The 23,100-nt window shown below is 42.2% G+C and overlaps 1 protein-coding gene across 1 annotated transcript; it reads left to right on the top strand.

Moving 5' to 3' along the window:
- Window positions 1-6,569: 6,569 nt before the first annotated feature.
- Window positions 6,570-12,917, top strand: LOC119821805 (zinc finger and SCAN domain containing protein 4C-like). Its single transcript, XM_038340920.2, has 3 exons — window positions 6,570-6,941; window positions 11,696-11,855; window positions 11,941-12,917. The coding sequence occupies exons 1-3, from the start codon at window positions 6,570-6,572 to the stop codon at window positions 12,915-12,917; spliced, it is 1,509 nt and encodes a 502-aa protein (XP_038196848.2).
- Window positions 12,918-23,100: the final 10,183 nt, after the last annotated feature.

Below are 23,100 nucleotides of genomic sequence, written 5' to 3'. Positions count from 1 at the left end.
TCCATCCTGAATGGAAGCTCCTAAAACAGGAAGGTAAACAACTCAAAAAGTTTTAGGAAGTCCCTGAAACTGACCAGACTCAGTAAGCCCCTCTCTGTTAAAAGTAAACAGTAAAATCTGAGCTTCACTCTCAGAGGAAGTAAGGTGAGCTGGACAGAAGGTGATTGGCCTTGTTAACTGGCAAGACTCAGATAAGCTGAACTTCAGAGAGGACTTGAGAGATGGCTCTGAAATGAGACCAGCTACCATGGGAAAGAAGAAACCAGCCACAATGCCTAGAAAAGATTTAGCCTAACCGAGGCACCTGGAAAGAACACTCTCTACCTTGTTGATCTGCCTGTAAGGATATGCAGTGTGCTCCAGGTTTCCCAGTTTTGTGAACTGTCACTCGTGCTTTGGGTGGGCTTTGGTGATACAGCTGTTGTTGAGTAATTCCAGCTCCTGGAAACACTTCCTCTCTCTTCCTGTAAGTAATTCCAGTAAAACTCACTGGTTCACCAAGTTGGACTTTGGTCGTATTCATGCTTTGGTCTGTCATGGGTTCCCTATCTAGGGTGAGCTGACATGTGTGCTGCATCTCCCCAGGAAAATTTTTGTTACCCAACACACTTTAATAAGTTGATAGACATCCAAGCTCATTCTTTTTCCTTGCTACTGGTAATAGGGTGGCAATAAACATAGTTGAACAACTTTCTCTTTTGAGTGTGTGCACGCATGTGCGTGCGTATGAGTTTTTGTGTGAGAGTGCATGTGTGGCACAGCGTGTCTGTGGTGGTCTGATGAGAACCTTGAGTGTCCATCTTTGCTTCTTACCAGCATAGCTGGCTGACAAGCTTCTGAAAATTTTCTGGTCTCTATTTAATCCCAGGGACACTGGGGTTAAAGATACCTGAGGTACTGTGATTAGATTTATGAGTGTTTGGGTGATTGGAATTTATTTCAGCATTCTTGCATGGCAAATACTTTGTCGACTGAGCAGGTTCCCAAGCCCGTGAGTGCTTTTTCTACAGTTCAAGAATGTGCCGCATATGAGAAGGCTGAGTTCAAACCTAGAAGAAACAAACTTCAGTAGTTCACAGGGCTTTGCAATCTGCTCCGTTAGGCTCCTAATTCACATTTATCATTGTAGTTGCAGGACAACTAACATCTTAGGGAGCCTTCCTTTTAAATAGAATTATGTATTTATTTATTTACTTTTTATTTTGAGACAGGGTTTCTCTGTGTAACAGTCCTAGCTGTCCTGATCTAACTCTTGTAGGCCAGGCTGGCCTCAAACAAACAAAAAAAAATCACAGAGATCTGCCTGCCTCTGCTTCCCTAGTGCTGGGATTAAAGACATGTACCACCACCACCGCCTGGCTGAAATTATGAAATTTTTTTTAAATATAATCGGTTTGTTACCAAAGAAACTAGAGTGGACTCTTAATTTATTTCTGAAAACTACAGAAGACCCCAATAATTTTAGATAATAGATTCCAAACTGGAAAATGTTTTCTGTGAACTCCAAATCTTATGGGGAGAAGGGAAGGGAAGTCAATTACTAAGATGATCTTGGAAAATGTATCCATGGCTACATAAGGAAATAGGGGCTCAATTCCACTAAACAGGCAGAGGGGGGTTCATAAAAGGGTAAATTAATAACAGCAGATAGGAATTGTGATGTTTGCTCGCTGATGCCACGCAACCTAAAAGCTGCCATTTACCCGGCTCCACTTGTTTATTCCTCTCTAGACAGTCTCAAGGCATGTTGATACTATAAACATTCTTGCACAGGCTGCTCGGTGTGGGGTTTTTTTTTCCTTTGTAAAGATCTTGGTGGGGAGGGGTGGCACTTAGGAGGTGGACGCGTAAGGATCACCGTGGGATCTATCCAGGCCAGCCTGAGCGGAGACTTTACCACCCCCCCCCTCCGCAAGTATTAAAAATACAGGTGTGTGTATGTGTGTGAGAGACACACAGAGAGAGAGAGACAGAGAGAGAGAGACAGAGAGAGAGTGGGGGGTAGGGAGAGGGAGAGAGAGAGAGGGAGAGGGGAGAGAGAGGGGGAGAGAGGAGAGAGAGAGACAGAGAGAGAGACAGAGAGAGAGACAGAGAGAGAGAGGGGGGTAGGGAGAGGGAGAGAGAGAGAGGGAGAGGGGAGAGAGGGGAGAGAGAGGGGGAGAGAGGAGAGAGAGAGAGAGAGAGAGAGAGAGAGAGAGAGAGAGAGAGAGAGAGAGAGAGAGAGAGAGAGAGAGAGACAGAGAGAGAGAGAGAATTCTCAAAACAGAAAACACTCGTACACTTAGAAAGAAGCTTAAAATAAAGCTAGCAGTCTGTAAGGATCAGAGGCGCAGGTGCGGCTGGCCTACAAGTAGCAAGCTGCACGAGAGTGGCCCTTTCACATGCCTGTCTAGAAAGCAGACCTTAAGGACCCCTTCTAAGGAGCTAGAGGCGGCAAAAAGGGAGGCGATATCCGGGTCCGTCAGGAAAAGCAACAGGCAGCTACAAACTTCATTCCCAACTGTAGGCCCCCACGAAGACCCCAAATTTCTGGAAAGCACCTACTAAGGCTTCTGCGGCTCCGGCACGGGGACCCGTTTCTCTAGGAGGTAGGTAACAGCTTCAAATGGACAGGGGGCTGAGGGTGGCTGAAAGCGCTTTCAATGTGGTACTTCATGCTAAAGTTACCTCATGAATTTCCTCACAAAACCGAGTGGACGAGAGAGGCAGAAAATCCAGAATGAAATAAAAGTGAACCAGTCACACTGGTCTGGGATGAACGTCCACCATTCTTGCAGGTGTTTTTTTTTGTTTGTTTGTTTGTTTTTTTTTTCCTTCAAGACAGGGTTTCTGTGTAGCTTTGGAGCCTTTCCTGGAACTCTCTCTGTAGACCAGGCTGGCCTCGAACTCACAGAGATTCGCCTGCCTCTGCCTCCCGAGTGCTGGGATTAAAGGCGTGCGGTGCGCCACCACCGCCAGGCCTCTGCAGGGTTTTAATGCTGGGTTATGTGTTTTCGCTTATGCAGGTTGGGCATGCGCCAACAGCTTTTGACTCGCTCTCTTTCCCATTCTCTCTTCATTTTCGACACCGTGTTTGCCAGAGTTTATAGAAATGAGGCAGAGTGTGGCCGAGTGCCAAATGCAGCTTACACTAAGTCCCGTTCTAAATGCTGGGTGCAGTCATTGTGGTTTCTATGGTGTGGCTAAGTCATTTTGCAAGCTTAATGCTAATTTTAGAAGTGGGTGTTCTGGGAATCTCTCTGATACTATACTGGGTGTTGGGTTTAGCAACAGATTATACAGCGCAGATACAGGGCTCCTTATGTGGTAAGCACATGCCTACTGCTGAGCTGTGGGTGTAATCACTAAATGTTCCCCAATACACAGGCAGACAGAAAAAGCCGAGTCCCGTGTGAGCACCCTCAGCACTGGAACACTGTTTAACCTGTTCTTATTTTCTCACAAATAAGAACAAATAAGAACTCTAAAAATGACATACTCTTTGTGCCAAATTGGCAAGAAAACAAAAATGAGATTTAAATGATTTAAAGATTCAAATAAAAAGAAAAAATTCTCCACACAAGCGAGTAATACAGACATAGGCTCTAGGCGGCAGAAGTCCTCTTGTGGAAAGGGTCCATAATCCTGGCCAATGTGCAACAGGGTTAACTGGTTCTGTAGACTCCTTAGATAGACGGAGCAACTTTTTTTTTTTTTTTTTTTTTTTTAATGGTAGACCATGATTCTGCTCAGCTGATCAGTTCACATTAATTATTTTACATCGTTCCGGGCTTTCAAAAATTTTTACAGTTCTGAGGCTGAAGCTCAATTTGTAGGGTGCTTGCCTTACTTTCCAGAAGTCCTCAAGTTACTACCCATACGCCATATTCCCTGGGGGTCCCTCTCACCTGCAGCCCCACTCAGCACTCAGGAGGTGGAGGTTCCCGTATCAGAAGCTCGAGATCATCTTTGACTGCATACCAGGTGCAGAGTCAGCCTGGGAAAAGAGAAGCGAATTGAAAGAGTCTTTCCTCAAGGCTTTGGAATCTGCACAGATGAATGTTCAGTTTTCTGTTCCCACCTCCCCTGTGTCATAACTGTGCGCTGCTCCGGGTGGGTGGAAATCAGTTCCATACTCAGACGAAAATTATTGGCAGAACAACAATGGTGACACATGGCATGAATTCTTATCCTCATGAAATCAACTGTTTTTTTTTTTTTTTTTTTTTCCGAGACAGGCTTTCTCTGTAGCTTTGGAGCCTGTCCTGGAACTAGCTGTTGTAGACCAGGCTGGCCTCAAACTCACAGAGATCTGCCTGCCTCTGCTTCCCGAGTGCTGGGATTAAAGGCGTGCACAACCACTGCCCAGCAAAATCAACTGTTTTCATATATAATGTGTCAACTGATCAGTGTTGCTTTAACTTAATTAAAATCCAGAATTTCATCAACAGGAATGAATGTCAGTGCAGGCGAAGGATCGGTTTTTGCAGTGAAGTTCACCCATTGGCACACCTTTTCACTAATCGGTACCCAGATTTTGTCTTCCTAACACTATCAGGGACCCATTTTTATTCTTCTAGGAAAGCTACAGCTTGGGGTTTCACCATTCAAATTTTTCATCAGTGTAGTCTAAGGGACTTCAGAATTTTTCATCACTGAGCTTCCATCTTTCTGTGGGATGATGGCATTTAGGGTTTTGACTTTTGTGATAAGGTTGGGCACAATTCTCAGCTCAGGAATTTGAGGGCATAGAATTCAACCTAATAATTAGAATGCTTGGAGAAATCCAGTAAGTTGGTGGCGCATGCTTCTGGAGACAGAAGCAGGTGGATCTCTGTTAGTTCCAGGCCAGATTTGTCTAAATAAGGAATTTCAGGACAATTAGGGCTACATAGAAAAAAAAAACAAAGACAGACCAACAATGCTGCTTAAAATACTGAGGCAGCTATGAACCCCAATAAAGGGGTGCTAGAAGCCAGAGCATTGCAGTGCCGGTCATTCTCAACTGCTTATGGAGTTTGTGAGCAGACTAGGCTACAAGACACCCTTTTGCAAAAAGAAGCAAACATACACACACAAAGAAGGCACAACAAAAACCTCCTCGTTACTTGGCTACAACATTTTATTCCTCCACAGACTAGTTCTTACATCATGTCTCCCAATCATCATGTGTTCCCCCAATAAAACACAAGCCACTCCATACCTACAGAGATGAGCCCTGTTCAGCCTGTCTTTCCTGTTAAGCTTCAGACATCTCATGGGCACCTCTCGCCCTCAACCCCCTACCAAGGGTTTTACCTTCTTCACCAGAGCATTTGGGATCCAAAACTATTTGAAAATCAGGAAATATTAACAAGTTTGTATTGAGCCATATGTGAAAATACAGGATTAGAAGTCATGCGAGATAAATGTCAGTCTTGATATTCCCTTTCAGTGTGGTACTGTCCCCTTTCCATACAGTGACTTACTATGCTTGTTTAGGGTCTGTTCTTCCATGGAAGCATCAGCTATTACATTACAGAAACAGAGTTGGGACTGAGTTAGGATTCCATCTGTGATTCAGTCAGCAGGAAAATTGTCATTTCCTATTTTGTTTTCTTGTTTTCATATTAGGTCAGGCTGATCTTGGTCTCCCTGGGTTGCTAGGTTGTGCCAACTCTCCTGCTGTACATCAAGGGTAGTGGGTAAAAAGTTGTGAGCTGCCACACAGGAGGTCTGATCTAGTCACATTCGCCAATCTATTAGCATCACAGATTGATTAACTGAAGCCAGGCACTATAAAAGGAAGACAACTTGGACAGAATCTCAGATGAGGTAGCATGGAGGCCCAGGGCACACACCATCTCCCAGTACATCCTGGAATCACCCTGGAGAATCATCCCAGAAGGAGTTAAGGTTGGAGAAAAGAAAGATTTTTCTCCTTTGTGCCCTTGAGTATGTAAATTTTGCCTGCTATTACTTGTGGGCTGTGGGAGATGCCACGTCACAATTTTGGGGGAGATTTCAGTGGTCGAGTGTGGTCTTTTGGACGACTTCTCTGATTAAGGGTTTGACATTTTAAATAATAGACGCTATTCAAGGATGGGACCACGTGATGTATGTAATAGCCGTGTCTTTGCTGCACTGTGACTTCAATGTTGCGGGCCATTTACTTTTAATGGGTTTCTTATGGAAGGGCTGTTTTATGGCACTCCAGAATGGGAGAAGAAGGGTGAAGCTTAAAATTGGAGGATCAGTCACAATAATTTTACCTTTCACAAGGAGGAAACAGATAGCCCCGAACTACCGCAGAGCTTGTGTGCAGTGTGCAGCTTATGATGCGTCTTCCATTCCTTAACACAGGATTTTTTTTTCCCTATGGAGCTACTCTTTGATGTGTTCTCTGGACGCATTTGTGTACCGCTAGGATGAAGTATGCACTGTCAGGAAACCATGAGACCATCTGTGACAGAACTCTTAGTTGATTTTTGACTTTAATTATTGTGTCTCATCTCTTTTTAACGTACAGCTTTTCACATCCACGAATTGTTGAAAAAGATCTTCAAGTCTCAAGGCATATATCAAACTTCTTTCTGAGAATCCTGACCAGAATGGCTTCACAGCTCAGAAAATCTTTTAAGCCCAAGTCACCAGCAGATAACCTTGAACCGGACACTAGAGAGTTTATTCCAAACCAGGAAGATGACATCTCTAACTTTTCAAGTGCCCGTCTTGCACCAGATGACAATGGCTCCTGTGTGAAGCAGGAGCTGCACACACTCTGGGAGATGTTTACCTCGTGGTTGCAACCAGAAAAGCAGAGCAAGGAGCAGATGATTTCTCAGCTGGTCTTGGAGCAGTTTCTGAAAACTGGGCGCTACAAGGACAAGTTTGCCTTGAAAGAGAAGTGGGAATCAAGTGGCAGAAACCTGGGAACATTCATGGAGGGCCTGACTGACGAGTGCTTGAAGCCTCCTGTCATGGTGAGTGACTGAGGTGAGATGGCTGGGTTGAAAGGAAAGACTCATTTGTATCTGGGAATAAATAAGGAGAGGGTGGTGTTATTGAGATACTTGTATTATTTTTTGTTTTTATTTATTTTTGTTATTAGTGAGATTGTTCTCTGCCTCCAAAATTGTTACAAGGGATAATATACTGTGCTCTAAATTAGCATGAATAAAGCAGAAAGGAGTGTATCGATTGTTTGAGGAACATAATTAAGTTTAGTTAGTTTGTACTGTGATGGAAAGACTGGAGAATTGACATTCGAGCAGAGCCTTTGAGGCTTTAGAGGCGATGCCTCTGTGACATAGCTAAATTGAGGGAGGTGCCTATGTTGTAACTGAGTTGGTAATCTGGCTAAAATTCTAGCTCCTAGCACTGGCTTGTGATCCCCAGACCTGGGACGTAGAAACGGACTTTCCAAGATGGTTGTTACATGTCAGAAGATACCTGTCTAAAATACTGGGGTTGCAAAATGGCAGAGTAAGGTTTTCATGTTAAAATATAGCTCTCACATGCTTACACAACACTGACACACCCATGAGAAATGCCTCGGTGAATAGTGGTATTTAGGTGCAAAATTTTAAATTCAGAGAGACTTAATATATGTGTAATTATATTGGGTCTTATTTCAGAGTCTCGATTTGCATAAATCTTAGTTATTGACAGGAATGGTCTAGGTGAAGAAATGCTTCAAACGTAGTGTTTTAGATTTTTCTTCTTTCAATATCAGTTTGTTTGGTCCATTTTTTTAGTTAATTAGGTTTTAGTTTTTAATTTTTTTCTCAATTTGAGGCATGGTTTTGTAGTGTACCCCTGGCTGGCCCTTTCCTCTTCTGATGCTGGATTAAAGGTGCCACCCACTACACCCCACTATTTTTAAGTCCTTTTATTCTGTAAACATGTTCCCACTTCACAGTTTGTTTTATTCCACATTTGCACACCTGCACTTGTAGTGTGGAGCTGCGAGTAGCGTTCCTGCCGCCCTGCTCCCGGCCACCGGATAGCTTATGCCCCGAAATAACAACACACAAACTGTATTCATTTAAATACTGCCGGGCCCATTAGTTCCAGCCTCTTACTCACATCTTGATTAACCCATATCTAATAATCTGTGTAACACCACAAATGGTGTCTTACCGGGAAAGATTCATCATGTCTGACCTGGTGGCTGGCTTCATCGTGTCTCTCTCCCTGAGGAGAGGCACGGCAGTCTGGTCCAGAGAGACGAGGCATGGTGATTTATTAACTTCCCTTCCCAGCATTCTGTTCTGTCTACTCTGCCCACCTAAGGGCTGGCCAATCAAATGAGCCAGGCAGTTTCTGTATTAACCAATGAAATCAACTCAAACAGAAGACCCTCTCACATCATTTCCCCTTTTTCTGTTTAAACAAAAAAGAAGGCTTTATCTTTAACATAGCAAAATTACATAAAACAAAACAGCTATCAAGCAAGAATTACAGTTACAATATTTATATCTACTTTATCTTTTATCATAACTAAGAAAAAATATAACTATTCTTCAACTCCATCAAAGACTCTAGAAGAACACACTATTACCTAGGTGAACAAGAAGCTACTTCCAAAACTCTAGAAATGACAGAGACATCTTGCTGCCTGGACAGTCACCCAAAGTTCTTTTGTACTGTTGGGGCATCCATCTTCGGCCTACAGGCCCATAGTATCCAGCAGACATTTCCATGAAGCAGGAAATTTCAAAGGCAGTTCAGTCAGTATCTGCTGTGTCCTGCAGAATGTCTCACAGACTCTTTCATGAATCAGAAAGATCATCTCACATTTAGGCAAGTTCAGCAGTCCTCTCTCTGCGGGTTTTTTGTGTCCAGTCTATGCATCAGTCCAGGCAAGAGCAGTTTCTTGTCCAAATGGCTACCAAACTCAATAAGGAGCCTCTTCGATGCCCATCTTCCTCTTGAAGTAGATTGGTGCTGCCAGGAGCAGATGTGTCTCATTGTCATGAAAAGCTTTAAGTTATTAAAACATTCAAGGGGAATATTCTGTAGTCTTTGAAAGATATTAGGAATGCCTATCTAACTGAAATATAACTCTATATATCTAGAAAATCTAACTAACATGACTATAGGCTTTACTATTATTGATGATTATCCATTAAAAACCTATATTTCTTAATTATACATTACATTTTTAAAATGAACTACACATTCACAATACCTTAATCATTATTAGAAACACATATAACAAAATTGACCTTAAATTTAAATCACTAAAGCAAAATCCATATCAATGCAAATTATTCATCTCCATATCATATCCCCCTTTAAATGTAAAAGAACATTTATAAACAATATTTGGGAATATGGGTGCAGTTATTTCTCTCCAAATTGCTTCCTGCTGAATGGAGGCCCTGTTATTTAGGTCTTTCATGGTATAACCTGTGTGCCAGGGTCATCTCAGTCAGCAGTTGAGCGAAGTAATTTTTTGAGGGTATTCATAGCAACCTTTCAGGAGGGCATGATCTGTCATACCATATTGGGATAGAAGTAATCCATAGGGTCTCATTTTCTGCAAAAACAAAAGAAAAATCTCTTTTCCAAAGTATCATATCCTTAGATCCAAATTCTGAAGTCAAGGTATTTTCAAAATATCTATCTTGGATTAGTTCTGCAGCACTTGTAAACAAATATCTTTTAGCAGCTGTTGCTCCTTCCTCAGCATTCAGACAATTCAAAGAGAGCATAATAGCATACAGTATCAAGATTCTCTATGTATTTTCCATCTTTGTGCAGCTTTATTTTAACCTCTATTTCATTTATTTTTACTTTTATTTTTTGAGACAGGTTCTCTATATATCTTTGTCCTGGAATAAATCTGTTGACCAGGCTGTCCTTGAACTCACAGCGATCCATCTGTCTCTGCCTCCGAGGCATTGGGATTAAAGGTGTGTCCTGCGCACCTTGAAGTCACAGAGGTCAATCTACCTCTGCCTCCCAAGTGTTGGGATTAAAGGTGTGTACCACCACAACAAACTACTTCTTTTTTTTTCTTTTAAGAACTTTAACCTTTAGCCTGCATATATTTTTAACACACTGGAAACCATTTAGAGGTTTTCTTTGTCTTTGAATTTCTCCTTACTGTATATCTCTCTTTTTCTGACCACACGAGTCTTTAATTTATCAAGCAATATAGGTAGGCCTAAAGCCGTGACTTTGACAGCTAGATCCAGTCCATTCCTTAGCTTTTCAGCCTCATGGCAGAGGTACCGGCTGTAGCCATGTTTATCATCACAACTCTGTGGCGGTTCAAGGTCCCTGCCAGCAAGCAAGCTGCAACAGTGTTAAACAACAATCAAAAGCTCCATACTCATGACCGCCTGCTTGAAAGAGTCAGAGTTTACCCTGGCAGGATGGCCCAGAAAGCCTGCATTTTAAAACGTTACAGCTTTTTTCCTGCTATGTCTGAAAACTGAAAAGCATGCAGTCAGTTTTTCATCAACACCACTTAAGTGTTTGGTGGCAGGACCTCTTAAAGAGCTGCAGGGTTTTGCAGCTGAAACTGAGTCAGGAAGCCTCTCTTGGATGAGAGCGCTTGCTATCCTATAGCAAGCAGAGCCAAACCCGAGAATTGCTGCTACCGAGAAAACATGCTTTACTCTATTCTTTCCCAAGCTTTCTCAAGCTTTCTGTGGATTCAGTTATCCACATTGGGCGCCATTCTGTAGTGAGGGGCTGTGGGCGTTGGGCGCCAATCTGTAGAAGGAACGGCGGGGCTGCGTCCCGCCACCAGGCTAGCTTTACCCAAAATAATCCACGGAAACTGTATTCTTTTAAAACACTGCCTGGCCCATAGTTTCAGCCTCTTATTGGCTAATTAACCCATATTTAGTAATCCTTGTAGCACCACGAGGTGGTCGCTTACCAGGGGAGATCTTAACCTGCGTCCATCTTGGAGAGGAGAGGCATGGCGACTCCATATGGCCACTGCCTTAAGTGTCTCCCCAACTCTGCTTCCTTTCTCCCACAATTCTGTTCTGTCTACTCCGCCTGCCTAATTTTCTGTCTCTTAAAGGGCCAAGGCAGTTTCTTTATTAATAATGAAAGTAACACATAGACACTTCTCCATCATGCACTTTGTTTTTAATTGAGAAATTCATGGTTGAAGCTTAATTCCAAGTAAGCTACTGTCCTAGTCATGTTCCTAAGAGCAGAGGCAGTGTGCGACTTGTGAAGATTATGTATGTGTTGGACAAGTTTCAGACAGGAGTTATTTCTGTTAAGAACTCAATAATAAATAAATTAATGAAACCCAATTTAAAGCTTTCTTACTAAGGGCATTTTTGGTCAAAGGTGATTGTCTAGGGCCAGTAGTCGATGGGAACGACAACGTATTATAGGTATTGGAAATAAAGACCACTTACACAGCAGAGTGGAGTGACAGGGAGATAGGGAGAGACCACTGACAGACTAATGGCTGGAGATGGGGGATGGGAAAGCTTCAGCTACCTGAGAGTGGAAATGGCTAAGTACATGCGGTTCAAAGGCAGAAAATAATCATTGCCAGTCTGAGGCTCGGACTCCAAGATGGCAGGCACTCCAGTATTACAGTTGAGTTTCTGAGGATTCCAGATGATAACATCCTTATGGATGAGGATAAACAAATGAACTAACCAATAGTTCAGTTATCCTGGGCAAACAGGTTAGGGCAGGTTTTTCTGTAATCCATGGATTCATTGGCAGTGGTCATCTGGCTTTGTTACAGGTTCATATCTTCATGCAGGGGCAGGAAGCCCTCTTTTCTGAGAACATGACCTTAAAAGAAGTCATCAAGCATTTAAAAGAACAACAGTCATTCAGAACTACAACACAGGAGAAGGCAAGAACACCCTTGCAGATTCCACGGGATGTGATATTGGCAACAGGTGAGTAGGGTAGTCTGAAGAGAAGAGGGATGTTGTGTGAGGATCCCTTCCTGGGCACAGTTTCATAGACTCTTTATTTCCACAGGATATGAAAACAGTGAAGATGACCCAAACACTTTCTTGAAAGGTAGTAAAGTAAATAGTTGTGTTAGTAGTCCTGGAAATGAGATGGACTCCCTTCTCATTATCCAGACAGGGCAGTATCCTGAGCCTGAACAAGGTGTTTCTTATGGAGTCCTTTGGGATTCCAAAAGAGCAAAGCAAGGCACTTCCAGGTACCAGGCAGAGTCCCTGAGTGCATCTTCTTATGAACATATGTTTATGGAAGTACAACCAGTATATCTCTCCAAGACAGACCAGTCTGAAGACGCTGAAGATGGCCACAACACCTTCTTGAATACTACTGGTGGAAATGGTGGTATTAGCAGTCTCAGAGATGAGAAAGATTCCCTTCTCATTATCCAGAGAGGGCAATATCCTGAACTTGAACAGGGAGGTGTCCCTTATGGAGTTCTCTGGGATTCCAGAAAAGCAATTTGGGATACATCCAGATCCCAGGAAGTGCCCCCAACACCACATTCTTCTGAAGGTGTCACAATGGTGGTACCAGGGTTCCTCTCCAGGCCAGAGCAACCTACCTCTGAGCCTGTTCCTCTTTACCAGAATCAGGAGGCAAATTCTCTCTATGTGGGTGAGCAGGAGAGACTCCACATAGATCCCAAACCATACAAATGTGATAAATGCCCCAAAGCCTTCAAATATTCCTGTAGCCTGTCAATGCACCAGAAAAGACACATGAATGAGAGGCCATTTGTCTGTCCTATTTGTCAGGAAGGCTTCTATCAAGTCTCAGAGCTCCAAATTCACGAGGCCGTACACAAGCCAGAGAAGCCTTTCTCATGCAGCACTTGTGGCAGGTCCTTCAGCCACAAGACCAATCTGCAAGCTCATGAGAGGATTCACACAGGAGAGAAGCCCTACACCTGTTCCCTGTGTAACCATAGGTTCCGCCAGTCATCCACATACCACCGGCACTTGAGGAATTACCACAAATCATACTGAACTGTGTGCCTTCCTCACCAGAGGTTAGCAGAGCTTCCGCCTCACTGTCTCATCTGCGCATGGAGAGCCACGTAGCTCCTAACTAGCACTTAGCCAGTGAAAACAGGTCATTTAACTTCTGGATTGTCCTCCCATCTGTTAGCTCTTCCTCCTGGAATGTGAGGATAAAAAAGATGAGGAATTTGAAAGTTTGATCACTTAAGTTTACCAAATGCCTAAAAAGTGTCTGGCGTTTTATTTCTGAATAGTAAATAAATGTTGATGCTTCTGTGTTTCTCCTGTGTGCTATGTCTCATGTATTTTCTTGTGTGGTCTATGTGTTAGTGAGTGTCTCTGTATAGGTCTGTTGGGCCTTACCTTCCCCATTTTGTGGCAGAGACACTCTTGCCACCTTGTACCCCTTGTGGGATAAAGACCCGAAGCTCATAGTGAAGGAGACTCCCATAGGGCAGGGGCTTCCTCCCAGTCCCCGGATTAGGCACAGACCACATCTAAACACCTGTTTTCACAGAGAGATACTTTATTAAAGGTAAAGAAAAGTGACTGCTTTCCCAGTAAGGCAGAAAACAGCCCCAAATGACTTTTCAGGTGTAATTTTTAGGTGGGGCAGAAAGGAAGGCCTGTGTTAGAATGAGCTAGGATGTGGTGGGAAAGGAGATAGGGTATGAGGGACAACGGGAATGGGATATGGGAACGGGGGGAGGTCTTGGGGACAAAGGACCACATCTGGATAGAGAGGAGACAGATGTGGCCTGCAAACGGAGACTGCGCTTTCATTGTCCAGCTGCCCAGACCCAAATAATCACTCAGAAACTATATTAATTACAGCACTGTTTGACCAGTGGTTTAGGCATATTTCTAACTAACTCTTACATCTTAACCCATTTCTATTAATCTGTGTATTGCCACAGGGCTGTGGCTTACCTGTAAGGTTCAGGTGTCTTTCTTCTTCAGTATATACCTGACTCCACCTCCTTTCCTCATCTATCTCTGCTTGAATTTCCTGCCTTACTATATTTTGCCCTGCCATAGGCCAAAGCAGCTTCTTTATTAACCAATGATAATAAAACATCTTCACAGTATACAAAAGGGAATCTCACATCAGTGGTCCAAAGCAAATAGCAGTTTATTAAGGTACAAGGGGGAAACCTATTAGGATGAGGTATTTAATTTTAATTGGGCACTGATTTTCCTCACCTCACTGTATTTCCTTAATTATTCATGATGATTCTCTGCTCTCTGCCAGCACTTACTTTCACATGCAATCTCCCAAAACACACTTTGTTTTGTTTTTAAGAGTCTTCTCATATATATGTGTGTATACCTGTGTGGATTCATATGTACAACATGTGTGCCAGAAACCAGAAAGACCAGAGGGTGTCGGGTCCTTTGGAACTGGAGTTGCAAGTAGTTGAGAGCTGCCTGATGTAGGTGCTAGGAACTAAACCCAGGTCCTCTGCTTTTTTTAAACACTGAGCCATTTCTTCAGTCCTGTGATAAGCATTTTCAGCTGCCCACTTTAGTGTTCAACGTTTTCAGGTCGGAAAAATGATACTATTTTTGAAAACAAAGCATGAATATTCTTGCAGGTGATTTGTGTGTGTGTGTGTGTGTGTGTGTGTGTGTGTGTGTGTAGAGGTCAAGATCCAAAGTCTTCCTTAATTGCTGTCTACCTCATTTTTTTTTGAGAGGGTCTCTTACTGTCCTGGTGTAGATGGAGCGGTGGGCTGTGTCCCACCACCCGGCTAGCTTTACACCTGAAATAATTACACGGAAACTGTATTCATTTAAACACTGCCTGGCCCATTTGTTTCAGCCTCTTATTATCTAATTCTCACATCTTGTTTTAATTCATATTTAGTAATCTGTGTAGCACCACGAGGTGGTCGCTTACCAGGAGAGATCTTAACCTGCATCCATCTCAGAGAGGAGAAGCATGACGACTGCCTATAGCGACTGCCTGAAGCATCTGCCTCACTGCCTTCTACCCAGCATTCTGTTCTGTTTACTCCGCCTACCTAATTTTCTGTCCTATTAAAAGGGCCGAGGCAGTTTCTTTATTAACCAATGAAATTAACACATAGACACTCTTCCATCATCCTGGAGCTTGCCAGTCTGGCTAGACTGGTTTACCAGTGAGCCAGAGACCCACCTGTCCCCATCTTCCGGCACTAGAGCTCTGTGCCACCATGCTTGGTGTTCCGTTGGGTGCTCCAGGGAACCAACCATGCTGGGTGTTGCGTTGTGTGTTCAGTGAGCCCCAGAGACCCACCTGTCCCCATCTTCTGGCACTGGAGCTCTGTGCCACTGTGCTGGGTGTTCCGTTGGGTGCTCTGGGGACCCGAACTCAGATCCTTGTGTTTGCACAGCCAGCGCTTTACTGGCCGATTGTCTCTCCCACCCCTAGTTTTAAAATGCTGTCTTGACGTGTTGCTTGTGAGTTTTGAAATGAGCTTTGCAGAAGTGTCCATGAAAGCACACATAAATTAAAGCAAAATTAATATTAAAATATTAAAATGAATTAAACAAAAGGAATCTTTAAGTATTCACTTTATATTTGAAAATTTAAACACTCATTCTAAACATAACTGAAATATTTTCTCTTGTTTCTCTAGGTGAATTTCAAATTTTGGTCATGCGAATTCAGAAATTATGGCATGATTTGAAAATTCTTTGAAAGATGATCTCAAGATCATTTTATTTAGTCAGAATGAATAAAACAGTCCTTTTTTCCTTTTTTTTTCTATCATCATTTTGGCTTTTTGAGACAGGCTTTCTCTGTGTGTAGCCCTGGCTATCCTGGAACTGACGTTACAGACCAGGTTAGCTTCAAACTCATAGGTCTGTCTGCCTCTGTCTCCTTAGTACTAGGAATAAAAGCTTGTGCCACCACATTCTGTGATAACATTAATCTCTACTAAACACATCCAGTACTTTCCATTGAGATAATAAAGTCTACAAGAGCTAGTTCCAGGACAGGCTCTAGAAACTACAGGGAAATCCTGTCTCGAAAAACCAAAAAAAAAAAAAGTAATTTTTACTGATTCTTTGGAGTCTCATATCATGTCCCCCATTGTGCTTGCTTTCGAGCCCTCCCTTATCTGCTCCCTCCCCCATGACTTTCCCCCACACTCACAAAGAGAAACAAACAGATACAAAACCTATTTTGTGTCGCCCATGTGCACACTGAAACATGGTGGAATTCCTAGAGACCAGGGCCTGAAGGGAAGATGAGCCTTTCTCTGTCTGCATACATGCCAGAACCCATCAAGTCCTGGGGGCCAGACGGGGGCATGCCTACATCTCCCGTGCCCTCACCACCACTTGCTTCGACATGCTGTGGGCTGGTGCAGTGTGGTCCGTGTCTTCCACAAGGCATGGGGCTGAAAAGACCTACTATAAACAAAAAGCTTTTAGACATTCTTCAGTGAGGCAGCTAAGTAAATACAAGGAAAATGATAACTTTTATTTAAGGTAAACTAACTTCTTGAAATTACTTCCAGGGTCTGCTGAACCTACTACTTTACTTTTTAGGTATGTATGAAAATGTTAGAGTGGGAGGAGTGAGAACATGAACAAAGCGGTCAAGACCATGATGGGGACACCCACTGAAACAGCTTACCTGAGCTAATGGGAACTCACAAATACCAGCCGGACAGGGAAGGAAACAGCATAGGACCAAACTAGTCCCTCTGAATGTGGGTGACAGTTGCATGGCTGGGGCAGATTGCAGGGCTACTGGCAGTGGCACCAGAATTTATCCCTATTGCTTGTACTGAGTTTTTTGGAACCTATTCTCTTTGAATGGGTACCTTGTTCAGCCTAGATATAGTAGGGAGGGCTTTAGACTTTCCCCAAAGCAATGTGCCTTACCCTCTCTGAGGAATGGATGGGGATAAGGTGGGGGGTAGGTGGAGGGAATGGGAAGAGGGGAAGGAGTAGGAACTGGGATTGGTATGTAAAATAAAAAAGATAGTTTGTTTTCTTTTAAAAAATAATAATTTTAATGATTAAAAAAAGAAAATGTCTCCTGCAAACTTGGTAATGGGAATTTTCCTCTTCTCCAAGACTATAGTGGGAATGCTTGGCTGTTCCTTGGTACTATTTTATTATGCCATTTTGATATTCACTGGAAAGTAGGTAGTGCCCAAAGACCTGTGTAGCACAAATAATAAAAACCCAGAGACAGAAAGCAAAGCAGCCAAGTTACTAGAGAAGTTTTACCTTCACCAAGGCTGGACGACTGCAGACTGAGCAGACTAAATAGACTAAGCCGACTGAGCCTCTTTCTCCAACCAGTTTATATTCCTTGTACAGTTGGGATTAAAGGCATTACTTCCTAGTACTGGCATTAAAGGTGTGAACCATCACCACCTGGATTTGTTTCAGCATTGATCTTGTGTAGACAGGGTGGCCTTGAATTTACAGAGATCCATCTGCCTCTGTCTCCTAGAATCCTGGGATTAAAGGTGTGTGCCACCACTGCCTGACTTCTGCTGGCTTGGTTTTGCCTTTCTGATATTTAGGCAAGCTTTATTTATTAAAACATAAATAAAATATCACTATATACCTGATTGTAGAGCATTTGACTTTTGTCATCTGCTTGCCTATCATCTCAAAAGGCATTCTGCAATGTCACATTTTGGGTTTAAGGATTTCCTGAATGACATTGGATGTAATTTGATAGTGGGTGTTTACAGAATAAATGTTTTGACGCTGGGCGATGGTGGCGCACGCCTTTAATCCCAGCACTCGGGAGGCAGAGGCAGGCGGATCTTTGTGAGTTCGAGACCAGCCTGGTCTACAAAAGCTAGTTCCAGGACAGGCCCCAAAGCCACAGAAAAACCTTGTCTCGAAAAACCAAAAAAAAAAAAAAAAAAAAAAAAAAAAATAAATGTTTTGACTCCAGAAAGATTGTTCAGGGCCCATTTCCACCAAAAGTGTGGCTTGGAGGGTGAGTTGTGGGTACCGCTCATGGTTTGTTTCTGCTAGTATTGCAACGGCTCTGTATATGTTCTTACTGTGCTTCACTGATGACCTGCTCAACTGTCTCTATAGTGAGTGTTCTCTGCAGACTGAAGAGACAAGTCCAGCAAATCCACAGTGCTCAACACTTTCTGAAAGTCTCGCCTAAGGACAGAGCTGCCCAGACTATCCTCACGTTGGTGTGCATATTTGTCACCTCTTACTCAGTCTCTTCCATTCTTTATTCATAAAAATGGCCATCTTTTATGACCCATTGCAAACGTCCAATACTCTGGGGAGTATGTATATTTTTATTAAAAATTCTTTCCCATTTCTCCCTTTGTTCTTACCTACAGTATCGGGTTGAGTTCCAGTCTGTTACTAACCTGCTGTGATAGATAGTGGCCTCCGAGTTTGACATGAACCCTAGTCCTCTCCTTTTTTATTTTCCTTAAATAACATTTTAAAAATGTATTTTACATATATGAAACTGAAGTTTCCCTCCCTCTTTTCCTCCCTCCCCCCTTGTCATCTACCCTCTCCCCATTCACTCCTCTTACACCTGCATTCAGAAAGGGGCAGGTCTCCTATGGGGTTGAACGAAGCATGGCACATCAAGTTGAGGCAAGATCAGGCAGGTCCCCTTGCTTTTGGAAACATGTTCCCCAATTTCAGTCTCTTAGCATTGGCCCTTTCTGTATCCCTCTGTAGTTAGAAGCTTCTTGGTCTGTCTTGCCTGGCCCCACTGGCCTGGTTTCTCTTCTGTCCATCAGTGCCCACAGCCACTTATAGTGGCTCAGAGGCTAAGATTAATTTAATTGCTTGGTCGATGGCTTAGGCTATTAATGGCTTTTTCCCACTTGTAAATCAACCCATTTTTATAATGTCACATGGCTGTGGCATTATCTTAGGTGTTCTGGTATCTGTGTTTTTTTTTTTTTTTTTTTTTTTTTTTTTTTTTTTTTTTTTTTTTTTTGAGAATAGTATCAACTTATTTGACTTAGTTTTTTTTATCATAAGACACCATAATGACAGTCATGGGAACAAGTTGTGACAAGTATAAAACAAGAAGATGGAGATTCTGGGAATATGACAACAGTAGGGGATCAAATTTTTTTTTTAAAATCATAGTTTTTTTTTTCTCTCATGGTTTTTTTTTATATTTAAAAATTTCCATCTCCTCCCCTCCTCCTCCCCCTTCCCTCCCCTCCTTCTCCCCCTTCCCGGTTTTATGAGCGACTTGCTGGCATCTCTCTCCATCCCATCTTCTTTCTCTAGTTCTGCTTGGGTTTCCTACTTATCTATATTTTCTCCTGCCATAGGCCAAAGCATGTTCTTTGTTAACTAATGGAAAGAATACATACTCACAGCATCCCTCCTTGTAACATTGGGCTCACAGAGATGTTTTCTACCTAATTCATCCTATTTGCTTCCTTGAATTTGCTCCTGTGGTGTGGGCAGCTTTTGCACTGACATGTAATTGGTGGAAAGTCATTTGAGAGCTTTCTCAGTCCCTTATCTAGATGGTGTCATAGATCTAGAGTTGAGCTACAAAGCTCTCCTGTAGTAGAAAAGGGGCCCTGGCAATGATAAAGCTGTAAATCAGGGCCCATCGTCTCATCTCAACAAAGGACAGACTCAACTTTTAGCTCAGCACTTTTTGCTGTGGCATCACACAGTATGCAGGTGAGAACTATTTTCATGTCAGGATAAGGATAATTATAAACTTGAGACTTACATGGGTACAGGGAAATGACCACGCTGTTGTGATTAGAGCTGAGATTTGAAAAGATTTTTAACAGGATTTGGATGGTGTTTACTGCTAGATGAAGAATACACTCTGTCCACTCCTTCCTGTGAAAATCTACTTTCAGTACTTAAAATGGAATCTACCCTTCTGTCTTTCCTTCTGATATTTATTCCTTCCTTCCTTCCTACTTCCATTTTCATTATGCTTTTGATTAAAATTCATTAAACTTCCACACCTCTCCAAGAAGCTATTTGTCTTTGAAAGCTGCTAGGAGAGGGAAATTTCAGTTTTCTTCAATGGAGTGACACTGGGTATGTGAACCACACTAAAGGTCAGGCCTCATACCCAGGAAGAGTTTGCCAACACTTTTCAGACTCTATGTATTTATTGATATTTTTCCGTTTGTCGTTGCTTTTGTTTTTTCTTAAGAAGGAGAAAGTGTGTGTGGAGTATGGGATGATCTGAGAGGAGTTGGAAAATGTCAAAGAATATAATAAAATGTACTATATAAAATTGTCAAAGCATAAATGAATACATATTAAATAAGTGAAAAATGATATGAATAAATATGGATATTACATAATTACATACTCACTTCTAAAGTGCCTTAAATAATCCAAAACATTTTATCAAAAATATTTTCATATTTAACCAAAAGCTTCTACAAAATCAAATGGAAAATAGACAGGTAACAAATTCAGAATAAACAGCAAGTGCATATCTTTCATTTCTCTTGGAACTCTGTATAAGCCTGTTATGACAAACAAGTTAATGATGAAAATTTACTTTGGTTAGTTTTGAAAATCTTTTAGGCACAGTCCGTATTCTGCCATTTATGCTAATGAATAGCAAGGAAGAAGTGACTGCCATTGTTCAGGGCCACATAACTGATCAGAACTGTGACACCATGGGTTTGAGCTATACGCCAGTGTTGAATGCTCAACACTGACTGATATGATGGCTTTATTATGCCTTAAAACATTATTAGGACATGAATCCAGTATTCTAAAAGGAAGTTGAAAGAGGATTGTAGTTTCATTTAGACCATGAAGAAATATTCCTTTCTTCTTTTCTGTCAGCAATGGAACCTTCCGTGTTGTCCTGTCAGCAAGTAGCATGGGAGGGAAGGGCCAGACTTAGAAATAGACAGAGCCTGGGAGTGAGGGAGGAGTGCTGTGGGTGGAGCTTTACAGCAGGATGGTCTTGAAGTTGGCCTTTATCTCCCATGAATTCTGACATTGTGTTCTCACACATGGCTTATTCCAAAGATGACAAGTTTTCCTGATTTCTGGGGTTATTTGGATCCCTAATGCTGTAGTAAACAAGGTCAATTCCTTGGCAATCAAATGAAACAGAGGACAGGAGGCACCCAGGAAGTATCTGAAATACAACACAGAAAAGATAGAGGCTGAACCAGTCTCATCTCTGTCTGCAGAGAGAGGGAAATGTATTTCATTTTGGGAAACCATGATGTTTGATAGACATGATGTGAAGACTGGCCTCTGGAGGAATTAAAATGGTTTGTATTTTGTTTGTTCAAAATATTATCGTGCAGTCTACTCTACTTATAGACTCAGTAAGAAGTTGAGAATGACCTCTCACTCAAATCCTATGGTTTCTAGATGCCCAGTGCTGGGGTTCTAGAGCTGTCTCTCTCTCTATTTCAGACATTGTTACATTTGTCTGTATTTTTTTTGGAGAGACTTTCTCTTAATGTAGCCCTGGTTGTCCTGGAAGTCAATATATAGTAGGGGCTGGGCTCAGACTCACAGAAATCCCCCTACTTATTTTACTCAGTGCTGGAATTAAAGGCATGCACATGACTTAAAGGCCCATGACTTTCTCAAAGCATTCTAAGTGTTAGGTTAATTTGTGTCTTCTGATGCTGGGCCTTGGTAGAACAAGCATTTAATCCCAGTACTCAAGAGGCAGAGAGAGGTGGCTCTCTGAGAGTTTGAGGCCAGCAAGGTCTACAAGGTAAGTAGCAGGGCATCCAGGTTTACACAGAGAAACCCTTTCTTAACAGACAAAAACAAACAAAACAACAAAAAACAAAACATACAAACAAAAAACAACCAAGCAACATTAAAATATGTCTTTTGAAATCATGGGTGGGAAATAAATAGTGACACAGAGTGGCATGTTTATTCTCATGGAAACAAATATTTTCATATGAATGCTTCTTTTGACCAGCATAACTTCATTTATTAAAAATCCATGCTATCATCAATAGGATTGACTACCAATGCAGACAGATCATGTATTCTTATAGTGAACATTGAATAAGGATTCTACCATCTGCTGATCCATTCCCAAAATGTGGAATTCTTTTCCTATCATGTGACATTTTTCCCCCAGGGTAACTGAACTTCAAATTTCAACATTCAAACTTTCAGGTAATGGCATTTAGGGTTCTGAATTTTGAGCTGAGAGTCAGCACTTTTTTTGATAAGAGAACACAGTCTTTGGGGTTAAGACCTCAAGGTATGAACATCAGGGGAAACAATTCAATCTGTCAATTATCATGCTTGGAGGCATCCATTCATAATGGCACACACCTTTAATCCCAGCAATCAGAAGTCAAAAGCAAGTATATGCAGTTTTGAAACCAACCTTGTCTACTTAGTGAATTCCAGGACAGCTAGGGCTACAATGTCTCAAAAAACCAAACCAAACCAAACGAAACCAGAGGGAAAAAATAAAACAAAACAAACAAAAACAAATGGATGCATGAAGTACTGAGGCAATTTGGGCCCCAGGCACTAGGGAGGTATAAGCCAGATGATTGTCAGTGAGTGTTTTAGTAGACTAGGCTACAAGACACCATTTTACAAAACAAGCAGATACCAAAAATTAGAAAAGAAGAAGAGAGAAAATAGCCTCCTTATTTTTGATCACACATTTCAATTACTATCTTCGTATTGTGTCTATCAAGCATCATGTTTTCCCAAAATAAAATACATGCCCCTCTCTCTACTCTCAGAGATGAGCCTGGTCAAGCCTCTGTCTTTTCTGGGTTGTCCACAAGACAGATCCTGGGTGCCTCCTGCTGTCTGTATTACTCAAATGCCAAGTGTTTTACCTTGTTCACTGCAGCATTTGGGATCCAAAACTCAATGGAATCTGTAAATTTTAACAAGTTTGAAATGAGCTATATGTGAGAATGCAGGATCAGAAGTCATGGGACATAAATGCCAGACTTGACATTTTTCTCAGGAATATGATCCCCTTTCACTGCAATGACTTACAATGCTTGGTTAGGATGTGTTCCTCTTCCAGGAAAGCATCAAGAGGTTGTATCACATTAGAGATGTAGAGTTGGGGCTTGTAGTGAGGAGTAGCAGGCTGTGTTCCTGCCGCCCAGCTCCTGGCTGCCTGGCTGCCTGGCTAGCTTATGCCCCGAAATAACAACACACAAATTGTATTCTTTTAAACACTGCTTGGCCCATTAGTTTCAGCCTCTTATTG

This window comes from Arvicola amphibius, chromosome 8 (genome assembly GCF_903992535.2).
Source record: "Arvicola amphibius chromosome 8, mArvAmp1.2, whole genome shotgun sequence".
NCBI lineage: Eukaryota > Metazoa > Chordata > Mammalia > Rodentia > Cricetidae > Arvicola > Arvicola amphibius.
The sequence above is the reverse complement of the archived record's forward strand: the minus strand, read 5'-3'. Positions and strand labels throughout refer to the sequence as shown.

Coding starts and splice junctions, on each gene's coding strand:
- LOC119821805 (XM_038340920.2), top strand. CDS start 6,570: ATGGCTTCACAGCTCAGAAAATCTTTTAAGCCCAAGTCACCAGCAGAT. Junction 6,942..11,695: donor GCTTGAAGCCTCCTGTCATG/GTGAGTGACTGA, acceptor GCTTTGTTACAG/GTTCATATCTTCATGCAGGG. Junction 11,856..11,940: donor GGATGTGATATTGGCAACAG/GTGAGTAGGGTA, acceptor TTATTTCCACAG/GATATGAAAACAGTGAAGAT.